This window comes from Lissotriton helveticus, chromosome 3_1 (genome assembly GCF_964261635.1).
Source record: "Lissotriton helveticus chromosome 3_1, aLisHel1.1, whole genome shotgun sequence".
NCBI classification, from domain to species: domain Eukaryota; kingdom Metazoa; phylum Chordata; class Amphibia; order Caudata; family Salamandridae; genus Lissotriton; species Lissotriton helveticus.
In genome coordinates this window covers 358761798-358781106 of record NC_136061.1, presented here as the reverse complement: position 1 = coordinate 358781106, position 19309 = coordinate 358761798, and the positions used below count along the sequence as shown (strand labels likewise).

General features: G+C 46.1%; 1 protein-coding gene across 2 annotated transcripts in view; it reads left to right on the top strand.

Moving 5' to 3' along the window:
- TAOK1 (TAO kinase 1) overlaps positions 1-19309 on the top strand; it is a 1359031-nt gene that overhangs the window by 575812 nt on the left and 763910 nt on the right. For both annotated transcript variants that reach the window (XM_078680056.1, XM_078680057.1), the window contains exon 9: positions 17627-17720. In XM_078680056.1, the coding sequence (XP_078536182.1) occupies positions 17627-17720 (94 nt within the window). The remainder of the gene's footprint in view (positions 1-17626; positions 17721-19309) is intronic.

Below are 19309 nucleotides of genomic sequence, written 5' to 3'. Positions count from 1 at the left end.
AACTGGGGTTGCATGGTGAGCAAAAGAATGATGGATTTAACCCAGATCTCTTGACTGGGGGGGAATGTTTTGATTTGTTCTGCTTTCCGTCCGTCAATTGTGTGTCTTTTGCTAAACATGCGTCTTTTGCAGGAATGTTTAGAATGACAGTGGACTCAGAGGAACAACTCAACGATCTATTGTTGCTAGACAGCCGCACTCTATGCTCGCTGCAGTAGTGGCTCTCACAACCTGTTAAAAGGGCGGCCATTCATTCACCCCTCACAGGGTGGGGTGCTCATTTCCAAGATCTAACAGTTCAGTCTGGAAAGTGGAAAGTTTTCGTCAGCAGTATCCCTGCGCGTCGGTAGGCGTCATCGTGCAGCTCCGCGTATGTCGTTGGTGCCAAGATGACGTCGCTGGAGCTACTTAGACGCACCCATGCGTGCTGACTTCAGTTCTTTCTTTTTCCGCGCCAGCAAGCGCAGATCCAGGAAGAGCAAGTACCCCCAGTCACTTTTTGACTGAGTTTTTTTTTAAGGCCTTTTGTCCAATTTTCTTCGAGTCGATCGACTCCTGATGTCATGGGGGTGCCCGGCTTTAACAACTGTGGGGACCATCACCGCATGATGTCGGTGATGGACCCACACCGCTGTGTCTCTACTTCCTGGGGCGCGACCACGACTCTGCGGAGCCGACTGCCAGACTTCCCAGAGCGCGTTCACTTCCGCACCTCCGGATAGGGAATCCAAGAAGCTGGAGCAGCTTGGCAAGAAGCTGTTTTCATCTGCCAGCTTAGGGCTGCGGTCGGTGAGCAGCGCATGCCTCTTAGGCCGTTAATCCCACACTCTGTGGGATATGGTTGCGCATGTGCTACCCAACTGTCTGGAGAAGGCAAGGACAGTACTCTCCTCAACTTTCAGATCTGGTGTTGGTGGACAGCCATACACATCGCTCTCTGCAGTGGTGAAACACACAAAACCTTTCCAAAGGGCAGCTGTTCCTAGACCCAGTTCCACAGATAGTGCTAACAGCGGAAGCATCGCCCACCGGCTGGGGAGCCCATCTCTTAAACCATATAATTCAGTGCAGGTGGACCCCTCAACAAAAAGTGCTCCACATCAATCACCTGGAGTTACTGGCAATCTTTATAGCATTAAATACATTCCACACACAAACATCAACAAAACAGTCTTTGTCCGCACAGACAATGACAGCAATGTATTCTATACAAAAACAAGGAGGAACACATTATTTGCAGCTTTCTCAACTAGCACAAAGCATATGGAAATGGGCCATTCCACAAAAGATATACCTTCTAGCAGAACATCTTCCAGGGGTACACAATCTGATTGCCGACCTGCTTAGTCGTCAGACACGGCACATCCACGAATAGGAACTTCATCCACAAGTTCTTCATCCAATTTTTCAGATGTGGGGCCACCCAGACATAGATCTGTTCGCCACACATGCAAACGTGAAATGCCCAACCTTCGCTGCCAAGTATCCACACCCATTGTCCAAGGGCAATGTGATATGGATGAACTTATCAGGCAGATTTGCGTACGCTTTTCCACTACTCCCGCTCATTCCATTAGTAGTGCGCAAGCTCAAACAACAGTCTCTCAAGATAATCCTGGTTGCTCCAACAGGGGCCCAGCAACCATGGTTCACAACACTCCAGGAACTCTCAGTAGTTCCACACCAAAAACTACAACTCTTCCCAAAGCTTCTTACACAGAACCATGGAGAGATAAGGCACCCAGCTCAACTTAACCTAGCAATCTGGCTCCTGAAGTCCTAGAGTTCGGTTACCTCAACCTCCCACTGGGCTGTATGAATATTATTAAAGAAGCTAGACACCCTACTACTAGAGCTTGCCATGCAGCCAAATGGAAAAGATATGTAATTTACTGCAATAACAACAACATTGACCCACTAGATGCTTCAATTCAAAACATTATGTACAAGGCATATGAGCTGCAGATTACACACTGTGCATAGATCGCCATCTGGTGGTGGGCCTGGATGATTACACTTTGTTGTTGTCTTGGAAGAGTTTTTGTTTGGTAGGTAACTCCTCCTGTACAGCGTAGTGCGCATGAGCATCGACTTCATCTTCAGATTGTTTTTTTCCGCCATCGGGCTCGGATGTGTTTATCGTTCGGTCCCGTTACCGATCTCCTTTCGACTTCCGGTCATCCATCATACCATCGGCATCATCTTCGATCGTAATTCCTGTTACCTGCATCGAAGAAAAGCTTGCACTTCTCGATTCCAGCGTTCGTCGGGGCTGTTGGGCCCAACTGCGCCATTAGGCCTTTGACCCATGGAAAGAACACCCTTCAAGAAGTGCCCTCAATGTGGACACAAATTTCCCACACTGACCTACATGAGGTGTGCAATTTGTGCTTGTCCCCAGAGCATGAGAACCAAGATTGCAAGTCCTGCGCTTCTTTCCGGTCGAAGAAAACTATCAGAGACCGTCGAGCTTGAAGAGTCATGGCGCAGTTCTCATCACTTTGGCACCAAAAGTTATCGACCCCAAACGTGCTTTGGAATCAATAACTCCGGATCCAAAAGTCACTGATCCAAAAAAGCAGCACGACACAAAGTCTTTGAAACTGAAACCAAGATCTGCTCCAAAGACTGCAATAGACACTGCAAAACCTTCTAAACAATTCAGCCCGAAGCAAGGCAAGTCGGTGCCGAAAAAGGCTAGTTCCACAGAAGAGCTTTTTTGTCAAGATCCCAAACAAAAGTCTCTTCAAATTAATCCAAAGACTGGACATATAATTACAGTGCCTGAAAAGAGGTAGATGAAATCTCCCAAGCCACCTTCAGTTTCTCTCAAAAAACATGCTCAAACTTCCCCCATTTGAATTCCTTCACCGCTGCCGGAGATACCACTAGACATTTTCCCTGCACACTCACTATCTACCATGCACAGTCCTGCACCACAGGATGATGACGATGAGGATGACCATTCACAAGGGTTAGAAAGTGAGCAACACATAGATGACAGATGACCCAGATAATATTCCTGGGCCATCAGATGATCCCTGGTAAGATTATAACGCGCCAGAGGCACCAGATCTGCCACAAGATGACGCATTCACCTTCTAGGCCATCTCTTCCAGATGACACTATAGAGTTTACGCAGCTTATTCACAGAGCATCCACCTTTCATGGGGTAGATTTGCACACAGATCCAGTTGAGGAAGACTTCCTTATGGATATGTTGCTGTCATCACATAAAACCACAACCACATTACCAATACTTAAGGGAATGGTAAAACATGCACCAGAGGTATTCAAGGACCCCGTCAGAGCCAGAGTAATTAACCCCAGACTAGAAAAGAAGTGCAAAGCGGCACAAACTGACCCAGCATACATCAAAGGCTCATTAGTTGTCTCAAGCGCTAGAAAAAGAGCTAACTCGCAGACAACAGGGGATGCTCCACCCCCGGATAAAGAGTCTAAGCTTTTAGATGCTTCAGGAAAACGCACCATCTCACAAGCAGCCAATGTCTGGAGGATTGCTAACACTCCAGCATTGTTAGCAAGATGTGATCGAGCTCATTATGATGAGCTAGAAACACTTATGCAACATTTGCCAGAACAATATAAAACCAGGGCTTCTGACTTAATACAAGAAGGCAAGGTTATCACCAATACCTCAATCCGTTGTGCGTTAGATACGGCAGACACAGCCTCTAGAGCAATAAATACAGGCGTACTGTTACATAGACATGCCTGGTTACGCATCTCTGGGTTCAAACCAGAAGTACAGGCCAGTATCCTAAATCAACCTTTTGACCAGCAACATCTTTTTGGTCCTACAGTTGATAATGCACTCGTGAAAATGAAAAAAGATACAGACACAGCAAAATCCATGGGATCCTTACAAACTCAGACTCCCCCGAGCGTCCTTTCGTCGCTCCTCTTACAGGGACGCCTCAAAACGTTTTCAAACAGATAGCACCTCCTCTTCTTATAAAGCACCCACCCAATCCTTGCCCAATAGAGGTTATTACAGAGGAGGATATAGAGGTAACAACAGTAAAGGCAGAGGCAACAACAACCGCAATGCCTACACTCCTAATCAGTGACTTCCCTCCCCTCCCCCCAGACCATTTCACTCCTGTCTGGGGGGAGACTACAACAGTTCCTACCTGTCTGGAACTCCATCACAACAGCCAGGTGGGTAAGACAAATAATTCAGTCAGGTTATTGCCTGGAGCTCACTTCCACTCCTCCAACAATACCACCCAGACAGCGTCCTATGTCACAGGAGCATCTTACTCTCCTAAAACAAGAGGTTGCATCTCTACTGCAAAAGAATGCAATGGAACCAGTCCCAATACCCAATCAAAACACGGGAATTTACTCCCTATACTTTCTCATTCCCAAAAAAGACGGCTCCCTCAGACCTATACTAGACCTGAGACCCGTAAACCTTTATATACAGTCCGACCACTTCCATATGGTCACATTACAGCAGGTTCTGTCTCTATTAAAACAAGGCGACTTCCTTGCCACCTTAGATCTCAAGGACGCCTACTTTCACATTCCCATCCATCAAGCTCACAGAAAGTACCTTCGCTTTGTCCCGGATGGTCAACATTACCAGTTCAAAGTACTCCCTTTCAGAGTAACTACAGCACCTCGAGTTTTCACAAAGTGTCTAGCAGTAGTAGCAGTAAACTTAAGAAGGGACAATATTCATGTCTTCCCATACCTAGACGTCTGGCTAATAAAATCCAAGTCATACCACCAATGCGTGCAGCACACGCATCAAACCATCTGTCTGCGACACAAACTAGGCTTCACAGCAAATCCAAAAAAGTCACATCTCTAACCATCCCTGTCTCAACAGTATCTGAGTGCCACAATAGATACCTCCCAAGTAATTGCATCCCCCAATGCAGCAAGGATACAAAGTATGCAAACTCTCATACAAAAATTCCAGCCGCAACACTCGCTACCAGCTCGAGTGTTCATGCAATTAATTGGAATGATGGCATCTTGCATTTTCATAGTGCTGCACGCAAGACTCCAAATGCGCCCCCTACAAGAGTGCTTAGCAAGCCAATAGAATCCGGCTCAACAACAACTAACAGATCTGGTGGTGGTAGACAACCGGACATATCGCTCTCTGCAGTGGTGGAACACCAAAAACCTTTCAAAGGGCCGGCCGTTCATAGAGCCAGTTCCACAAGTGGTGCTAACCACAGACTCATCTCTCACAGGATGGGGAGCCCACGTACAACAGCACACAGTACAGGGCACATGGACACCACAACAAAAGCTACTCCACATAACCCATCTGGAGTTGCTAGCCATTTTCCTCGCTCTAAAGTCTTTTTAACACTATCTATCAAGCAAGGCTGTATTAGTCCGCACAGACAATGACAGCCACGTACTACATCCAAAAACAGGGAGGAGCACACTCCTTACAGCTCTCCCGGCTAGCGCAGAGCTTATGGTGGTGGGCCATTCCTCAAAACATTTTTCTGATAGCAGAGCATCTACCAGGAGTTCACAATCAAGTTGCAGATGTGTTAAGTCGTCAAAGACAACAGATACACGAGTGGGAACTTCATCCTCAAGTTCTTCAACCTTTCTCTCACAAGTGGGGCCAACCAGACATAGATCTGTTAGCCACACACCTAAACTCCAAATGCCCAAACTTCGCCGCCAGATATCCACAACCATTGTCCAAAGGCAATGCGATATGGATGAGTTTGTCAAACAAATTTGCGTATGCTTTTCCGTCTCTCCCACTCATTCCGTTAGTAGTGCGCAAGCTACAAAAGCACTCCCTCACATTGATTCTCATTGCACCGACGTGGGCAAGAAACCCTCGTACACCACACTACTGAAGTTATCCGTTGTACCACATCAAAAATTAAAACTCTCTCCACACCCACTCACACAGAACCATGGAGAGATCATGCATCTAGATCGCATGCAGCTCAACCTAGCGATTTGGCTCCTGAGGCCTTAGAATTTGGATACCTTAATCTTCCACCTGATTGCATGATCGTTATAAAAGAAGCTAGACGTCCCACCACTAGAGCATGCTACGCAGCCAAGTGGAAAAGGTATGTTATGTATTGCACAAATAACAACATTAACCCACTAGATGTTTCTATTCAAAACATCATATGTTACCTGCTTCATCTACAAAGATAAGTTTAGCATACTCCTCAATCAGGTTACATCTGGCTGCTATAGCAGCTTACCTTCAGAACAGACAACATCTGTCATTATTCAGAGTACCTGCCATCAAAGCAATTTTGGAATGACTCAAAAGAATAATTCCTCCCAGGATACCACCTTCACCTGTATGGAATCTAAATATTGTGTTCACTAGACTTATGGGTACTCCATTTAAACCCTTACATAAGTGTGAATTACAGTTCCGTTCATGGGAAGTTGCTTTTTTAATTGCTATTACCTCACTCAGAAGAGTAAGTGAGATCCAAGCATTAACAATTGAAGAACCATTCTTACAACTCCATCACAACAAAGTGGTTCTAAAAACAAACCCTAAATTCCTTCCATAAGTCATTTCACCGCTCCACCTCAATCAATCAATTGAGCTGCCAGTATTCTTCTCTCAACCCCAGACGGTTGCTGAAAGAGCTCTCCATAAGATGTCAGAAGAGCTCTCCCCTACTATATTGATAGGACAAAACCATTTCCTAAAACAAAACAATTGTTTGTGTCCCTTTTTCCTCCACATAAAGGTAATCCAATTTCAAAAGCTGGAATTGCAAGGTGGATTGTCAAATGCATTCAAATTTGCTACCAAAAAGCAAAACATACTCTATCCATTCCCCCTAGAGCTCATTCCACCCGTAAACTAGGGGCATCTATGGCATTCTTAAGAAATATTCCTTTAGATGATATATGCAAAGCAGCTGCATGGTATACACCACACACATTCACCAAACACTATTGTGTAGATGTGCAAGCAAAGCAACAAGCTAGTGTGGGCCAGGCTGTTCTTAAAACACTTTTCCAGACCTCTACAACAGATACTGGTGGTCGCCGCTAAGGGAGAGCACTGCTATACAGTCTATGCACAAGTATGTATTCTGCAGCTCTTATGCCTTGAACGGCAAATGCTACTTACCAGTATGCATCTGTTCTTGGCATGTAGAGCTGCAGAATCCCATTTGCCCACCCGCCTCCCCCGTACCTCTATCTGTTCCAGGTTATCTTATCTTGGAAACATTACACATGGGCATCTTTTCTGTTTCTTACAAACTCCATAATTCCCTTCATGGCGAGAAACAATCTAAGGATGGAGTCGATGCCCATGCGCATCATGGTCTAAAGGAGGAGTCACCTATCTCTTGACTACAAAAACTTCTTCCAAGACAACAAGAAAGTGCAAACATCCAAGCCCAACACCAGATGGCGATCTATGCACAAATATGTGATTCTGCAGCTCTACATGCCAAGAACAGATGCATACTGGTAAGTAGCATTTTCCTTATCCTCCTCTCTTAAAGACACACAACTCACCCTACACTTTGCTCATGTACTTCAACAGAGGCACACTCCTTGCCATGTACACACACGGTCACACGGTTCCCTTGAACACTAAAAGCACCCTGAACTCTCAAATCCATATCCTTACCTTGCACTCAAACAGTGCACACAGCTCACGTGCATGTATACTGGAAAGCACTGCAATTAGGTACTTTGCTCATCCGGCACTTAAACAGGCACACCTTGCACTCGGGCACATTACTCACTTTGCACTCATACAGGCACACCCCTCATCGTGCATTTCCCCCTGAGCCACCCTAGCAATGGGTCTTTGTAATCCAATCCCTGTAGCCTATCTCTGACAACCCATTACATGTGTACATGTCTTTCTTTCCTAGTTGTAGGGGCAAGCCTGGGAGAGAGGGGGACATTAAAATGCTTGACAGCCAGCTCACCCCCTGTGCACTGCCACCCGTTTCCTCCAGCGAGTCTGGGAAGGGAAGGACAGCTACACACTGGCAGGGTCTACTACTGACATTGGCTCAAGCTCCGCTATACCTCTCCTGCTGTGTTGTACACAGGAGGTTTGCTATGCTTCTCTCGTTAAGAGAAGGCTAGCAAAGGTAGAGGGCAACACATTCTTAGCCATAGTGGGGCTCAGGAGAGAGAGGGGTGCTTGGTATGATGAAGCAGAATCCCCTTGCCAGCCAATAAGAGTCCTCTTATAAACACATGAAAATGCCTAGGCTTCCTCTTAGAGCTGCAGGGAGATTTGTCAGTCTGGGCTTTACACTTCTTATCAGCTGAGCTTTAGTGCTCCAGACCTGCTGCTGACGCCACGTTTGTGGAGCTAGCCTTGCAACGATATCACAGTGGAAATCTGTCAGCAGCAAGGGAAGTTTCTTCTAGATGTGAGCAGTACACCTATAACAAGAATCCTTACATTAAAGAGCATGGGCACTATGCTCTCTATGCAAGTGTTCATGCACGGCAATAAACTTTATTACAGCTTTGGCACAATTGCTGCCCAAACTGATATCTGTAAAGAAGAAATTATTCATGGGCTAGAGCCAAAGTCCCACTCTATATACTGCTTCTTAATGATGATTTTCTTGAATTACATACTGGACCTAAAATTTACATTTCTGTCCAGAGCCAAGTTATTAGATTTAAAAACACTTCACTTACCAGTAACTACTTATGGTTTTTAAACAATTCCCTCTCCCCTGTTTGTTGCGTACTGTTAAATTTCTAGTGATCCGGTGCCAGCGTCTGAGCTGTGACATGCATACATCCTAGATCGAGTACCATACTGATCTGTACCCTTTCTCCTCATAAGGAAACATCATTAAGGGGTTGTTAACTACTTTTGAACTAAAATCGAAAGACAAGAATGCTTGGGTATTAACCAGTTGTTTTCATTTGCAGAAAGTCTTTCATGTCATGGGATATACTGGCTCACCACCCTTAGTTTGCAATGAGCATCGGCTCCATGTTTGATTGTTTTTTCTGCAATCCTGTTTGGATGAGTAACAATGATGCTCCAAGACTTAACATATTTTACACGTCCTTTAAGCCCAAATGGTGAAATTAAACACTGATACTCAGAAAAGCTTTTGTTGTCTGCGCTGTCTTCAGCAACATCCTTCTGGGACTGACCGTAGTCCATCAGCTCCCAGCCAGGTGGCCCTCAGGACCTCTCCGGTGCTATGCGCCCCTCACCGTCTGGCAAATAGAAGACCAAGTTTGACCTGCACAACCCTTGTATTGTGTGTCTTCCAAGCGAACATTGTCCTGAAGACTGCTGCCAGTGTCAGAAGTTATCCAAGAGCAGTTTACAATATAGAAAATCTGCCTTCATGAGCTTACAGGAGAGACTTCAAAAATGCACATCTGATAAAGACTTCTAGCCTCAGATTCGTTTCCTTTGAATTTCCCAATTGTCAGACTGGATGTGGAAGATTTCTCATGAGTAGTACGATTGTTCGGTCAACAATAAAGAGAGAAAGGGTATTTGCCAGTGAAGGCAGGAATGGGACTCCCTGTCCCCTGAATATATTGATGAACAACAATAAGGGAGTTAAACCTTAGGAATCAAACCCAACCTCAGTAGAGGGTAGGCGAGTCAATGTGTTAGCCACAAACCAAAGGGAGGACGTCCTTTGTCCTAAAGAAGACCCCTCACTCACCAACCTAGTTGGTGAAATGCATCATCATCGGGGTCCCACCCGGATTGCCGAGTGCCATCCAGGTGTGCTGCGACACCTGATTACAGTGGAGCTGGTTTTTCTTTTATATGTGCAAGAAGGAAGAACAAGTGTTGTTAAAAGTATCCGGTACTACCCACTCACGGAGTTTATTCTGGAGTGTCACGGATACTGTTAAAAGAAGAGGCACCTGTTGCCCAATTAGGAGGGCTGTCTTTGTAAAAACTAGGAGGGTGTGAGTTAAAAAGGTCTACATGTTTCAACCTATGTGTGAAGTTTACAGGTTTTCGTCAGGACCAAGTGGAGTTCCTGCGGGACGGTGTGCGCACGCTAAGGCGCACCCTATCCTCGTAGGTAACAAGAGGAGAGGCTCAAAATGAGTCTCCAATAAAAAATCTGTTTTCTTCCTGAATTCATGGAAAAAAGCCTGTGGGGAGAAAATAAGGGAAAAGGGTTGTGGATAACAAACATACACATATACTAAACATACACGTAAGACCCAAAATGGTGAATCGTGATGTACACCTTATATTATCAGGTGCTATATCAAAGGAACTGAATAAAAATAGTCCCAATTCCGTAGTGACCCGCGATTATAGCACCACGTGGTTGGGGTGTCCACCCACTGTATCATGGATACTGTCTTCGCCTAGTGCCAAGCCGTCCTTGTGAGAGGGTACTTGACAAGCGGTGGCGAATGTTGTGGGTGTTGTCCCTCAATATTGAGGTAAAGGCAAAGTTGTTGTGAATGGGAAAGCGACTTTACGTGATTAAAAAGCAAGTAGCATTAGACTAACGCGAACCTTGCGTGAATTAAAACGAGTATCGTTAGTCTGGACGTGACACACCGGCCAATCATGAGCAGTCGAGCGATCGTGCCCGGTACAGTGAACATGCAAAATTATAGAGCGTAACTACCAAACGTCTTACTAGGAGCGCTACTATTCAAGGCTCCATGAGCAAAACCCGGGACTGGCACAATCCTTGCTACGATTTAAAAGAAAGTAACATGGTGAGTATCACAACATGCCGAGACTCAAATCAAGGGGCTGGGTGGCCCCCCAGAAGAACAATTTTACTTGTAGAGGGAGAGACGGGCGCCGTTTATGCCTATGCCGTCCCCCGCGGGTGCTCTGTGTGTTACTGAGCAGGATCGCCGGCTCGGTAAAGGAGTATCCCGTTTCCGGGTGGGGCGTGGTGAACTATCTCGTGTCACTGGAGGTGTAACCAATAGGAAGACGGGCGTGTGGGGGCGTGTGAACTATCTCGTGTCACTGATAGCGTGACCAATTGGAAGGCGAGCGTGTGGGGGCTCGACTCGAGTGCTCGTCATCTTTTTTTATAAAGAAAAACCAGTGGCCATTCGTAGTGAATTATGGAGTAAGTGAGGGGATAGTGCTACTACGGTTAGGAAGGAGGTCGATCAAAATAACATCACGCAATAGAAGAGTGGGTTACAAAATCAAGGGGGACTTCTAAGCTTGCGGGCATGGTATTTCTCTGCAGTGAATTACAGCTAGTGAGAGATCAATGTAATACAGAGTTCCAAGGAATATTATCATTGAGGCGGGTCTTGTGTGTTGAGAGTCTATAAATCCAGCGTTGTTCCTTTTCCAGGAGGTTAATTTCTTTCTCAACCTGTTCTATGATAGTCAATTTGATGTCATTCGGGCTGTGTTTCATGGACAAGAAATGTTCTGTTAGCTTAGTCATTGTTTTCTGGCAGCGGATGGTGCTACGGTGTTCGCATATGCGTTGTTTAATTTTTCTGCCAGTCATGCCCACATACCGTAAGTTGCAGGGGCAAGTAATCAGGTACACCACATTGGAGCCATTGCAATTGGTGTGTGCTCTGATTGTCCAGATCTTTCCTCCTTCCAAAGTTAGTGTCTTTGTGTTTTCAGTAAGTGGACAGACACTGCAATTCCCACATTTGTAGTGTCCCGTGACCCTGGGGAGGCCCAACGCGTTGAGTACCGTGGGTTGTTCTTCAATTCTTTTCCTGGGTCTAGTGTTGACTACGCTGTCGCGTATGCTTCTTGCTCTTTTATAGGAGAATACAGGCTTATCCCATTTCAAATTCCCTGTGTTGATTATTTTCCAGTGTTTGTTGATGGATTTCGACACTAGAGTCGATGCTGTGCTATAAGTCGTCACACAGGTGAGTGGGGTAGCAACTTGTTCTTTGACATTTTCTTCCAGAAGTGCCTCACGTGGTTGATTCCTCGCTCGTTTTTGGCATTTATTGAGGATATTGTCCAGAAAACCCCTTGATTGGAGTTTGGTGGTTAGATCCCCTGCTTGTTTGCGGTAGTCACTAATTTTGCTGCAGTTCCTCCTGATTCTCAAATATTGTCCGTAGGGGAGATTTTCCTTAAGGGGTCTCGGGTGAAAGCTCTCGAACTTCAGGAGATTGTTCTTTGCAGTAGGTTTAAAGTGAGTCCTGGTTTCTAAGTGTCCACCTTCTTTGGTGATTGTCAGATCAAGGAAAGTCATAGATGTGGGGTCTTTAGTATGTGTAAATTTCAGATTGGTATCCAGAGTATTAATCCACTCCAAAAATGCCACGAGTGTTTGTTCTGGCCCTTGCCATATCGTCAGCACGTCGTCTATGTAACGCTTCCAGAGGAGGATATGTGATGCAAAAGGGTTTTGGTCGCTCAAGATGAATCTCTCCTCAAAGTCGTATACATTCAGACCTGCCACGCTGGGAGCAAATGTGCTTCCCATGGAAGTTCCGCCTATTTGTAGGTATAGGGTCCCTTCGAACTCGAAGTAGTTCTTTTTAAGTGCTAATCTAGCACATTCTAGGATGAAGTTTCTCGGTGTTCTGTGTGTCCAATCCTCTTTTTCCAAAGCTCTTAGTAATACTCTTAGTGTTTCATCCTGAGGTATGCTCGTGTAGAGGCTCTCTATGTCAAGGCTGACTAGTATGGTGTCCTCATCAATCGTCAATTGATCTAACAGTTGTAGGACGTTCTTGGTGTCTTTCAAGTAGGCTTGTCAAGTACCCTCTCACAAGGACGGCTTGGCACTAGGCGAAGACAGTATCCATGATACAGTGGGTGGACACCCCAACCACGTGGTACTATAATCGTGGGTCACTACGGAATTGGGACTATTTTTATTTATTTCCTTTGATATAGCACCTGATAATATAAGGTGTACATCACGATTCACCATTTTGGGTCTTACGTGTGTGTTTAGTATATGTGTATGTTTGTTATCCACAACCCTTTTCCCTTATTTTCTCCCCACAGGCTTTTTTCCATGAATACAGGAAGAAAACAGATTTTTTATTGGAGACTCATTTTGAGCCTCTCCTCTGGTTACCTACGAGGATAGGGTGCGCCTTAGCGTGCGCACACCGTCCCGCAGGAACTCCACTTGGTCCTGACGAAAACCTGTAAACTTCACACATAGGTTGAAACATGTAGACCTTTTTAGCTCACATCCTCCTAGTTTTTACACCGACAGCCCTCCTAATTGGGCAACAGGTGCCTCTTCTTTTAACAGTATCCGTGACACTCCAGAATAAACTCCGTGAGTGGGTAGTACCGGATACTTTTAACAACACTTGTTCTTCCTTCTTGCACATATAAAAGAAAAACCAGCTCCACTGTAATCAGGTGTCGCAGCACACCTGGATGGCACTCGGCTATCCGGGTGGGACCCCGATGATGAAGCATGTCACCAACTAGGTTGGTGAGTGAGGGGTCTTCTTAAGGACAAAGGACGTCCTCCCTTTGGTTTGTGGCTAACACATTGGTTCGCCTACCCTCTACTGAGGTTGGGTTTGATTCCTAAGGTTTAACTCCCTTATTGTTGTTCATAGTACCATTGTTCTCCAGTAGATGACGACGATCAGCTCCGTGTGTGTCCGATGCTTTGAAAGTGACATCATAGTATCTATATAAGCGCCACTAAGGTGCGCTGACCTCAGCTGTTTTCTTTCCGCACCAGAAAGACTGTATTCAAGCCCTGTGGAGCCTGTCATCGGTCGGTGTCGGTGACAGACCCGCATCTTGTCTGCCTGGGTAGTTTGGAGCATGACCACGTCCTGAAGTCATGCTCCTATTTCCACGCCTTGATTCCTTAAGCTTTGAGGAAGCAGTCCTTAAAGCTTGTGGCGGGTCGACATGCGACTCCATGCAAATCGAGGTCCCGATTCAGAGTTAAGTCCCAAGACCGGTCGCAGAGCCCGAAGTAGTCATTGTCCCACTCAAAGTCCTTGGGACACTTATATAAGTCGAGGCACAAGAAAAAGAGCAAGAAGTCAAAGCGATCTTTGACTTCTCTTCGTTCGTCTGCTGACGGGAGGAAGGAGTGTCGGCAGTCTAGGACTGGTTCCTCTGAGCCTGGGCCGACTCCGCGCCTCCCCGACTTTCTGGGAGCCGGAGCGACCCGGCCCAACTCAAAGATCGGAGGTTGGGCCCTATTCCCTTGGGCTAAGCCTTGGGGAAGAATGGGAGATGTTGCCGGACCCTACAGAATACCAGCCCTATCAAGAAGACCCAAATATGGACTGGTGTGAGGAACTGGTTGAAGCCAGTGGACTGGATGCTTTTCCAGATACTGGTATGATTTCTGCCCCTACTGTGGCTATGGAGGGGGGCCTTGTATTCAATGGTTGTGTGAAGGGCAGCGGAGGTACTTGAACTTGAGTTGCCCTGGGCGACAGTCAAGACTAACATTTTGACAGAGAAGTTATAACTGGGAGTTTCCTTGTCTGAACCCCTACTCCCATTCAGTGACACCCTTATTGATGTCCTTTTGGAGACTTGGTCCAAACCCACCACAGGGGCTTCTGTGATTAGGATGATCGCCTGGCGTCACCACCCCGCTCCAGAGGACCCAAACTACCTCACCCAACACCCTTCTCCGGAAAGCTTGGTGGTTCAAGCCTCGACGTCGCAAGACGCTTCCTCTGTCGCTCCCCCGGACAGAAACAAAAGGAAGAAATGATGTACAGAATGCTAAACAATGCAGAAATTGACACCCCCCCCCGTCACAGGATCTGGGTTTAATCCATCGCTCTTTTGCTCCCCACACCACCCCAGTTTGGACCCAGCCATATGCAAATCAGTCTTGAACCTGTCCCTCATGGGAACAGTCCCGTCCGAACTGTCAGGTCAGGTCCTCCCTGGACTGGAAACGAGCATCCTGTGACCTGGTAATTTGGGCTGGACTGTTCCAATGGTGAGCAGGGTCAAGAATGATTTGCATATGGTTTGGTTTATACTGGAATAGCCTGGGGAGCAAGCAAGTATGGATTTAGCCCCAGATCTCTGTACTGGGGTGAAAGTTTGACACTGTTCAACATTCTGTCCATCAATTGTTCTTTTTGCATTTGTCACGCCAAGTGGGACGGTATGCCCATATGTGGGTCCTGTGCTCTCCATGCCACTGGAGTCAAGCTAGCCTGGTTGATGAGGGGTGAAACCCTGAAACCTGTCCCAGGATGCTTGTTTCCGGTCCAGGGAGGACCTGACCTGACAGTTCGGTCTGCACTGTTCCAATGGGGAGCAGTGTCTAGACTGATTTGCAAATGGTTGTGTTTAAACTAGAATGGCATGGGGAGCAAAAAAACAATAGATTTAGGCTCAGATCTCTGTACTGGGGTGATTGATTGTTCAACATTCTGTCCATCAATTGTTCATTTTGCATTTGCTCCCCCGGACAGGGCATCCAGAAAGCTGGAGTCTTTGGGGAAGATGTTTTCTTCCACCAGCTTAATATTGCAGTTTGTGACAATGCATGCTTTTAGGGCGGTTACTCCCACACACTGTGGCACACGGTTGTGCAAGTGCTGCCACAAATCCCAGAGGAGGCCCGGGGCGTGTGCTCTCAAGCTGTTGTGGAAGGGAGAGATGCAGCAAAGTTCACAATATCATGTGGACTTGACACAACTGACTCACTGGGCAGTGTGTTTTAATCAACGGAGGCCTTGAGGCGTCTGGTTGGGGGCAACTGGATTTTTGGGCGATGTCCAGGGTTCCCTTATGGACATGCCCTTCGATGGCATCCATCTCATCGAATAGAAGGCAGATTTTTTGCTTGAGCTCTTTAAAGATTCTCTGGCTGCGGTGAAGTCCTTAAGCCTCTCTGCTGCCCCAAGTCACCCCCAATCTGCCTTATGCTCCTTTCGTGTTTACGGATGGACAATCAACTCTTCGGCGGTTATGTGGGCGCCAAGAAAGGTCAGGCAGTGCACAAACATACCCTCTCTCGATGGGTTGTCTTATGCTTTAAAATCTGCTATTCTTCGGCAGAAAAGGAACCTCCAGTAGGACTACGTGCCCACTCTATCAGGGCGATGGCAGCCACTTCTGCCCTGGGATGCGGTGTTCCGTTGGTTGTCATCTGCCAGGCGGCCACTTTGGCATCCTTGCACACGTTCATATAGCATTACTGCCTGGACAGCTAAGTCTGGGGAGACCGCTTTTTCGGCCGTTCTATTCTCCAGGACTGCCTGGTGTGAAATTAGTTTGCAGACCCACCACCGGGGTTGGCATTGCTGGGGTATGTATTCTAAGGTAAGGAATCTATAACTACAATCTCTTTCAGATGAACAAGTTACTTACCTTCGATAATAATGTATTTGTAAGGGGCAAATGTAGTTATAGATTCCCCACCTATCCTCCGAACTGACTTCTAGTGATAGGGACTCCCTTTCAGGGCCCTAGTTGGGTACACCAGTTGTCAGTGTCTTGCATGGCTCTGCGATTCTGGCGAGGAAAGTCGTGTCAGAACTGACGTCAGCGCGCAGGGGCAGCGGCTAAGTAGACAACGTGACATCATCTCGGCAACCACGATGCCGCCGACGAACGTGGCGTCAACAGACACCACGCACCGGCACGCAGGGGTACTGCTACAACATTTTTTCTCCGGATCCAGTCGGACGCCTGGGGTAATTCCAAGCTGTGGAATCTATAACTACATATGTCTCTTACAGATACATTGTTACTGAAGGTAAGTAACTTGCTTGTCAAGGGAACCAGGTTGTACTGTCATGCAAAATGTTTTTATTTTCCATCTTTAAATACTCAACATCTTAAATTAAAAATTCTTTATTTGACTCAAAATTTCAAAACAGCACATTCTAGTTCACAGGGTATATCTAGTGACAATAATTGGTCGTCTGATAGTGTTGTCCAGCACATATTTTTTATGGCCCTAGTACTTGTGTCTAGAGAGAAGGGAACTTTAGGCTTTTAGGGTTTGCTTAGAAAAAGAGTGGATGCCTGCTAAGATGGTTTTGCTAAGCAGTGTTTTCTGAATGAAGTGTGATTGGAATGATCTTGCTGATAGACTTTTTGATAGTGGAAGGGGAACAGGTGACTTAAGGCAAATAGGGTTGGCTTGTGAAGGCACTGATAGATGGCTTATGGTTTTGCATCAATGCTTTTGTTGAGCTGAACTGGAAAGATGAGGGACCCTTTCACATGACCTAAGCAGCATGGTAATCAGTGGTTCTATCTGACCCTGAAGGGGCATGTCGAGAGCGCAATGCTGGAATGTTCAGGGGTCAGTTAGAGGGACGGTTGTGGTAAATGACAGCTGGAAACAGTTCTCTGAATGTTGGTAGGAAGACGGGATAGTAACTTAAAGCTCTGAAGCTTTCAGGTTGCAAACCTATGCTATGTGACTGTAAAGTACCCACTCAGGAGTTGTGATGGTTTTGGAGGCACCAAGGAGGAAGAAGTGCTAGCAGTTTCATTTTAGGAGGAGTGGGAGGGAGAGAATCCCACAGTATCTGGCCTGCTGGGCATTAGAAAGTTGGGAGAGGGATGTTATGAATGGTAGTAAGGATATTTAACTTTTGTTGTGAAGTGTAGCCACCTACCTTAACTTGGTAAAGCATGCACTTGTAGACTGAATTGTAAGCTAAACTGATGGAAGTTAATTTACTCTTCTCTTTTCAACTTACGCAGCTGAGAGGAAACCTCCATTGTTTAACATGAATGCAATGAGTGCCTTATACCACATAGCACAGAATGATTCCCCTACTCTGCAGAATAATGAATGGTGAGTATTCTTTTTTTTAAGAGCATTGCATTGCTATTCCCACAAAGCAGTGGACACAGTAGTTATGTTACAAGTTTTAGCACTGTAACAGATTTAACTGCATGAATCATTTACGCTTGTAGATTTTAAGAGTTCTACCGTAATTTTTCAATACTAATACAATCAAATTATGTTAGAAACTGCTTAAAAAAAACTTTAAACAACCATAGCACTTCAGATCACCTCATTTTGAAAGACCCAAACTACAACTAATGAGGAGAGAGCACATTGAGCTCCATTCCCTCTAGAGGTTATATTGCTTCAATATCGTTCTTCATGTCATGTAGAAGGGAGCACCTCTCGGAACTGTATTCAGAGATTTTTTACTTCATTTAATTTTTCTCAGACGTCCCTGAGTTTGCTACTCTTCGTCGTTAACTTAATTTCTGCCTCTGTAGTTTTGGACCTTTTTTCACCAGGAAATGAGTGAGCCATTAAAGATGGCACTTCTGAGGGCATGTGGCTTGTGAACAACAAATAAGTAACCTACCTTTTTTTTTTTTTTTTTATCTTTTTATTAAATGCAAAAAACATAGAAAGAAAAAACAGAAAACAAGGCAACACATTACAGTTGTCATTTCGGCGCTGGGGGGGGGGGATACACATTCAAATCAGATGTCAGAAGTATATGATGAGATTGGGGAGGGGGGAGGAGACCAGGAATAAGCAAGATATCTAAATTCCCGTGGAGGAAACAGCAGGTTGGGAGGATAACAGGTCAGTGTCCAATTCTGAATGGGGGGCGAGTACAGATGCCACCACGGTATGCGTTCCATTGATTCCAAATTTTCCCCCATTTACGGGGCGTGCCACGGGAAACATACACTGTCTTTTCCCTAAACATGCACCAGTCCATGTTTTGTTGCCACACCAGAACTGTCGGTGGCCTCTGGGCACCCCACAACTGAGCAATGTCTCTCTTAGCAATCATATTACCCAAGGTCACCCATCGAAGCTGCGCCAGGTCATAATCATTCGGCTCCCAGACATTCAACAGACACCGCCTCGCCTCAGGCATTGATTGCACACCCATGACCTCACTCATGACTTCATGCACGCGAGTCCAATAGCGCATCACCGCAGGGCATTCCCAAATGATATGAAGAAACGTACCCACCAGACCACAACCACGCCTGCACAGTCCATCCACAGAGAACCCCATTCGCACCAAACGGGGACCAGTCACGTAGACCCTATGGAGAATTTTGAGCTGGACAAACCGGAGGCGAGCCGGGATAGCCACTTCCTTCGGGGAAGAGATCGCAGCCTGCCAATCCTTGTCATCGAGTTCCAGACCGTCACTAGTCCATACCTCTCAAAGGTTACTCAGTAGGTCGGTTCTGGCATTGATCAACTTTTTGTATATGAGTGAGATCGTGCCGTCAGGGACATGTCCGTCTAGTACCCGATCTTCGAGCGGGGACGCCTCCGGAATATCCGAGCCCAGGGGAAATACAGACAAAACCGCGTGTCGGATTTGCACATATCGAAAGGATTCTCTATCATTCAAGTCATACTCAACTTTCAGCTCCTCAAACGTCTTGACTCTA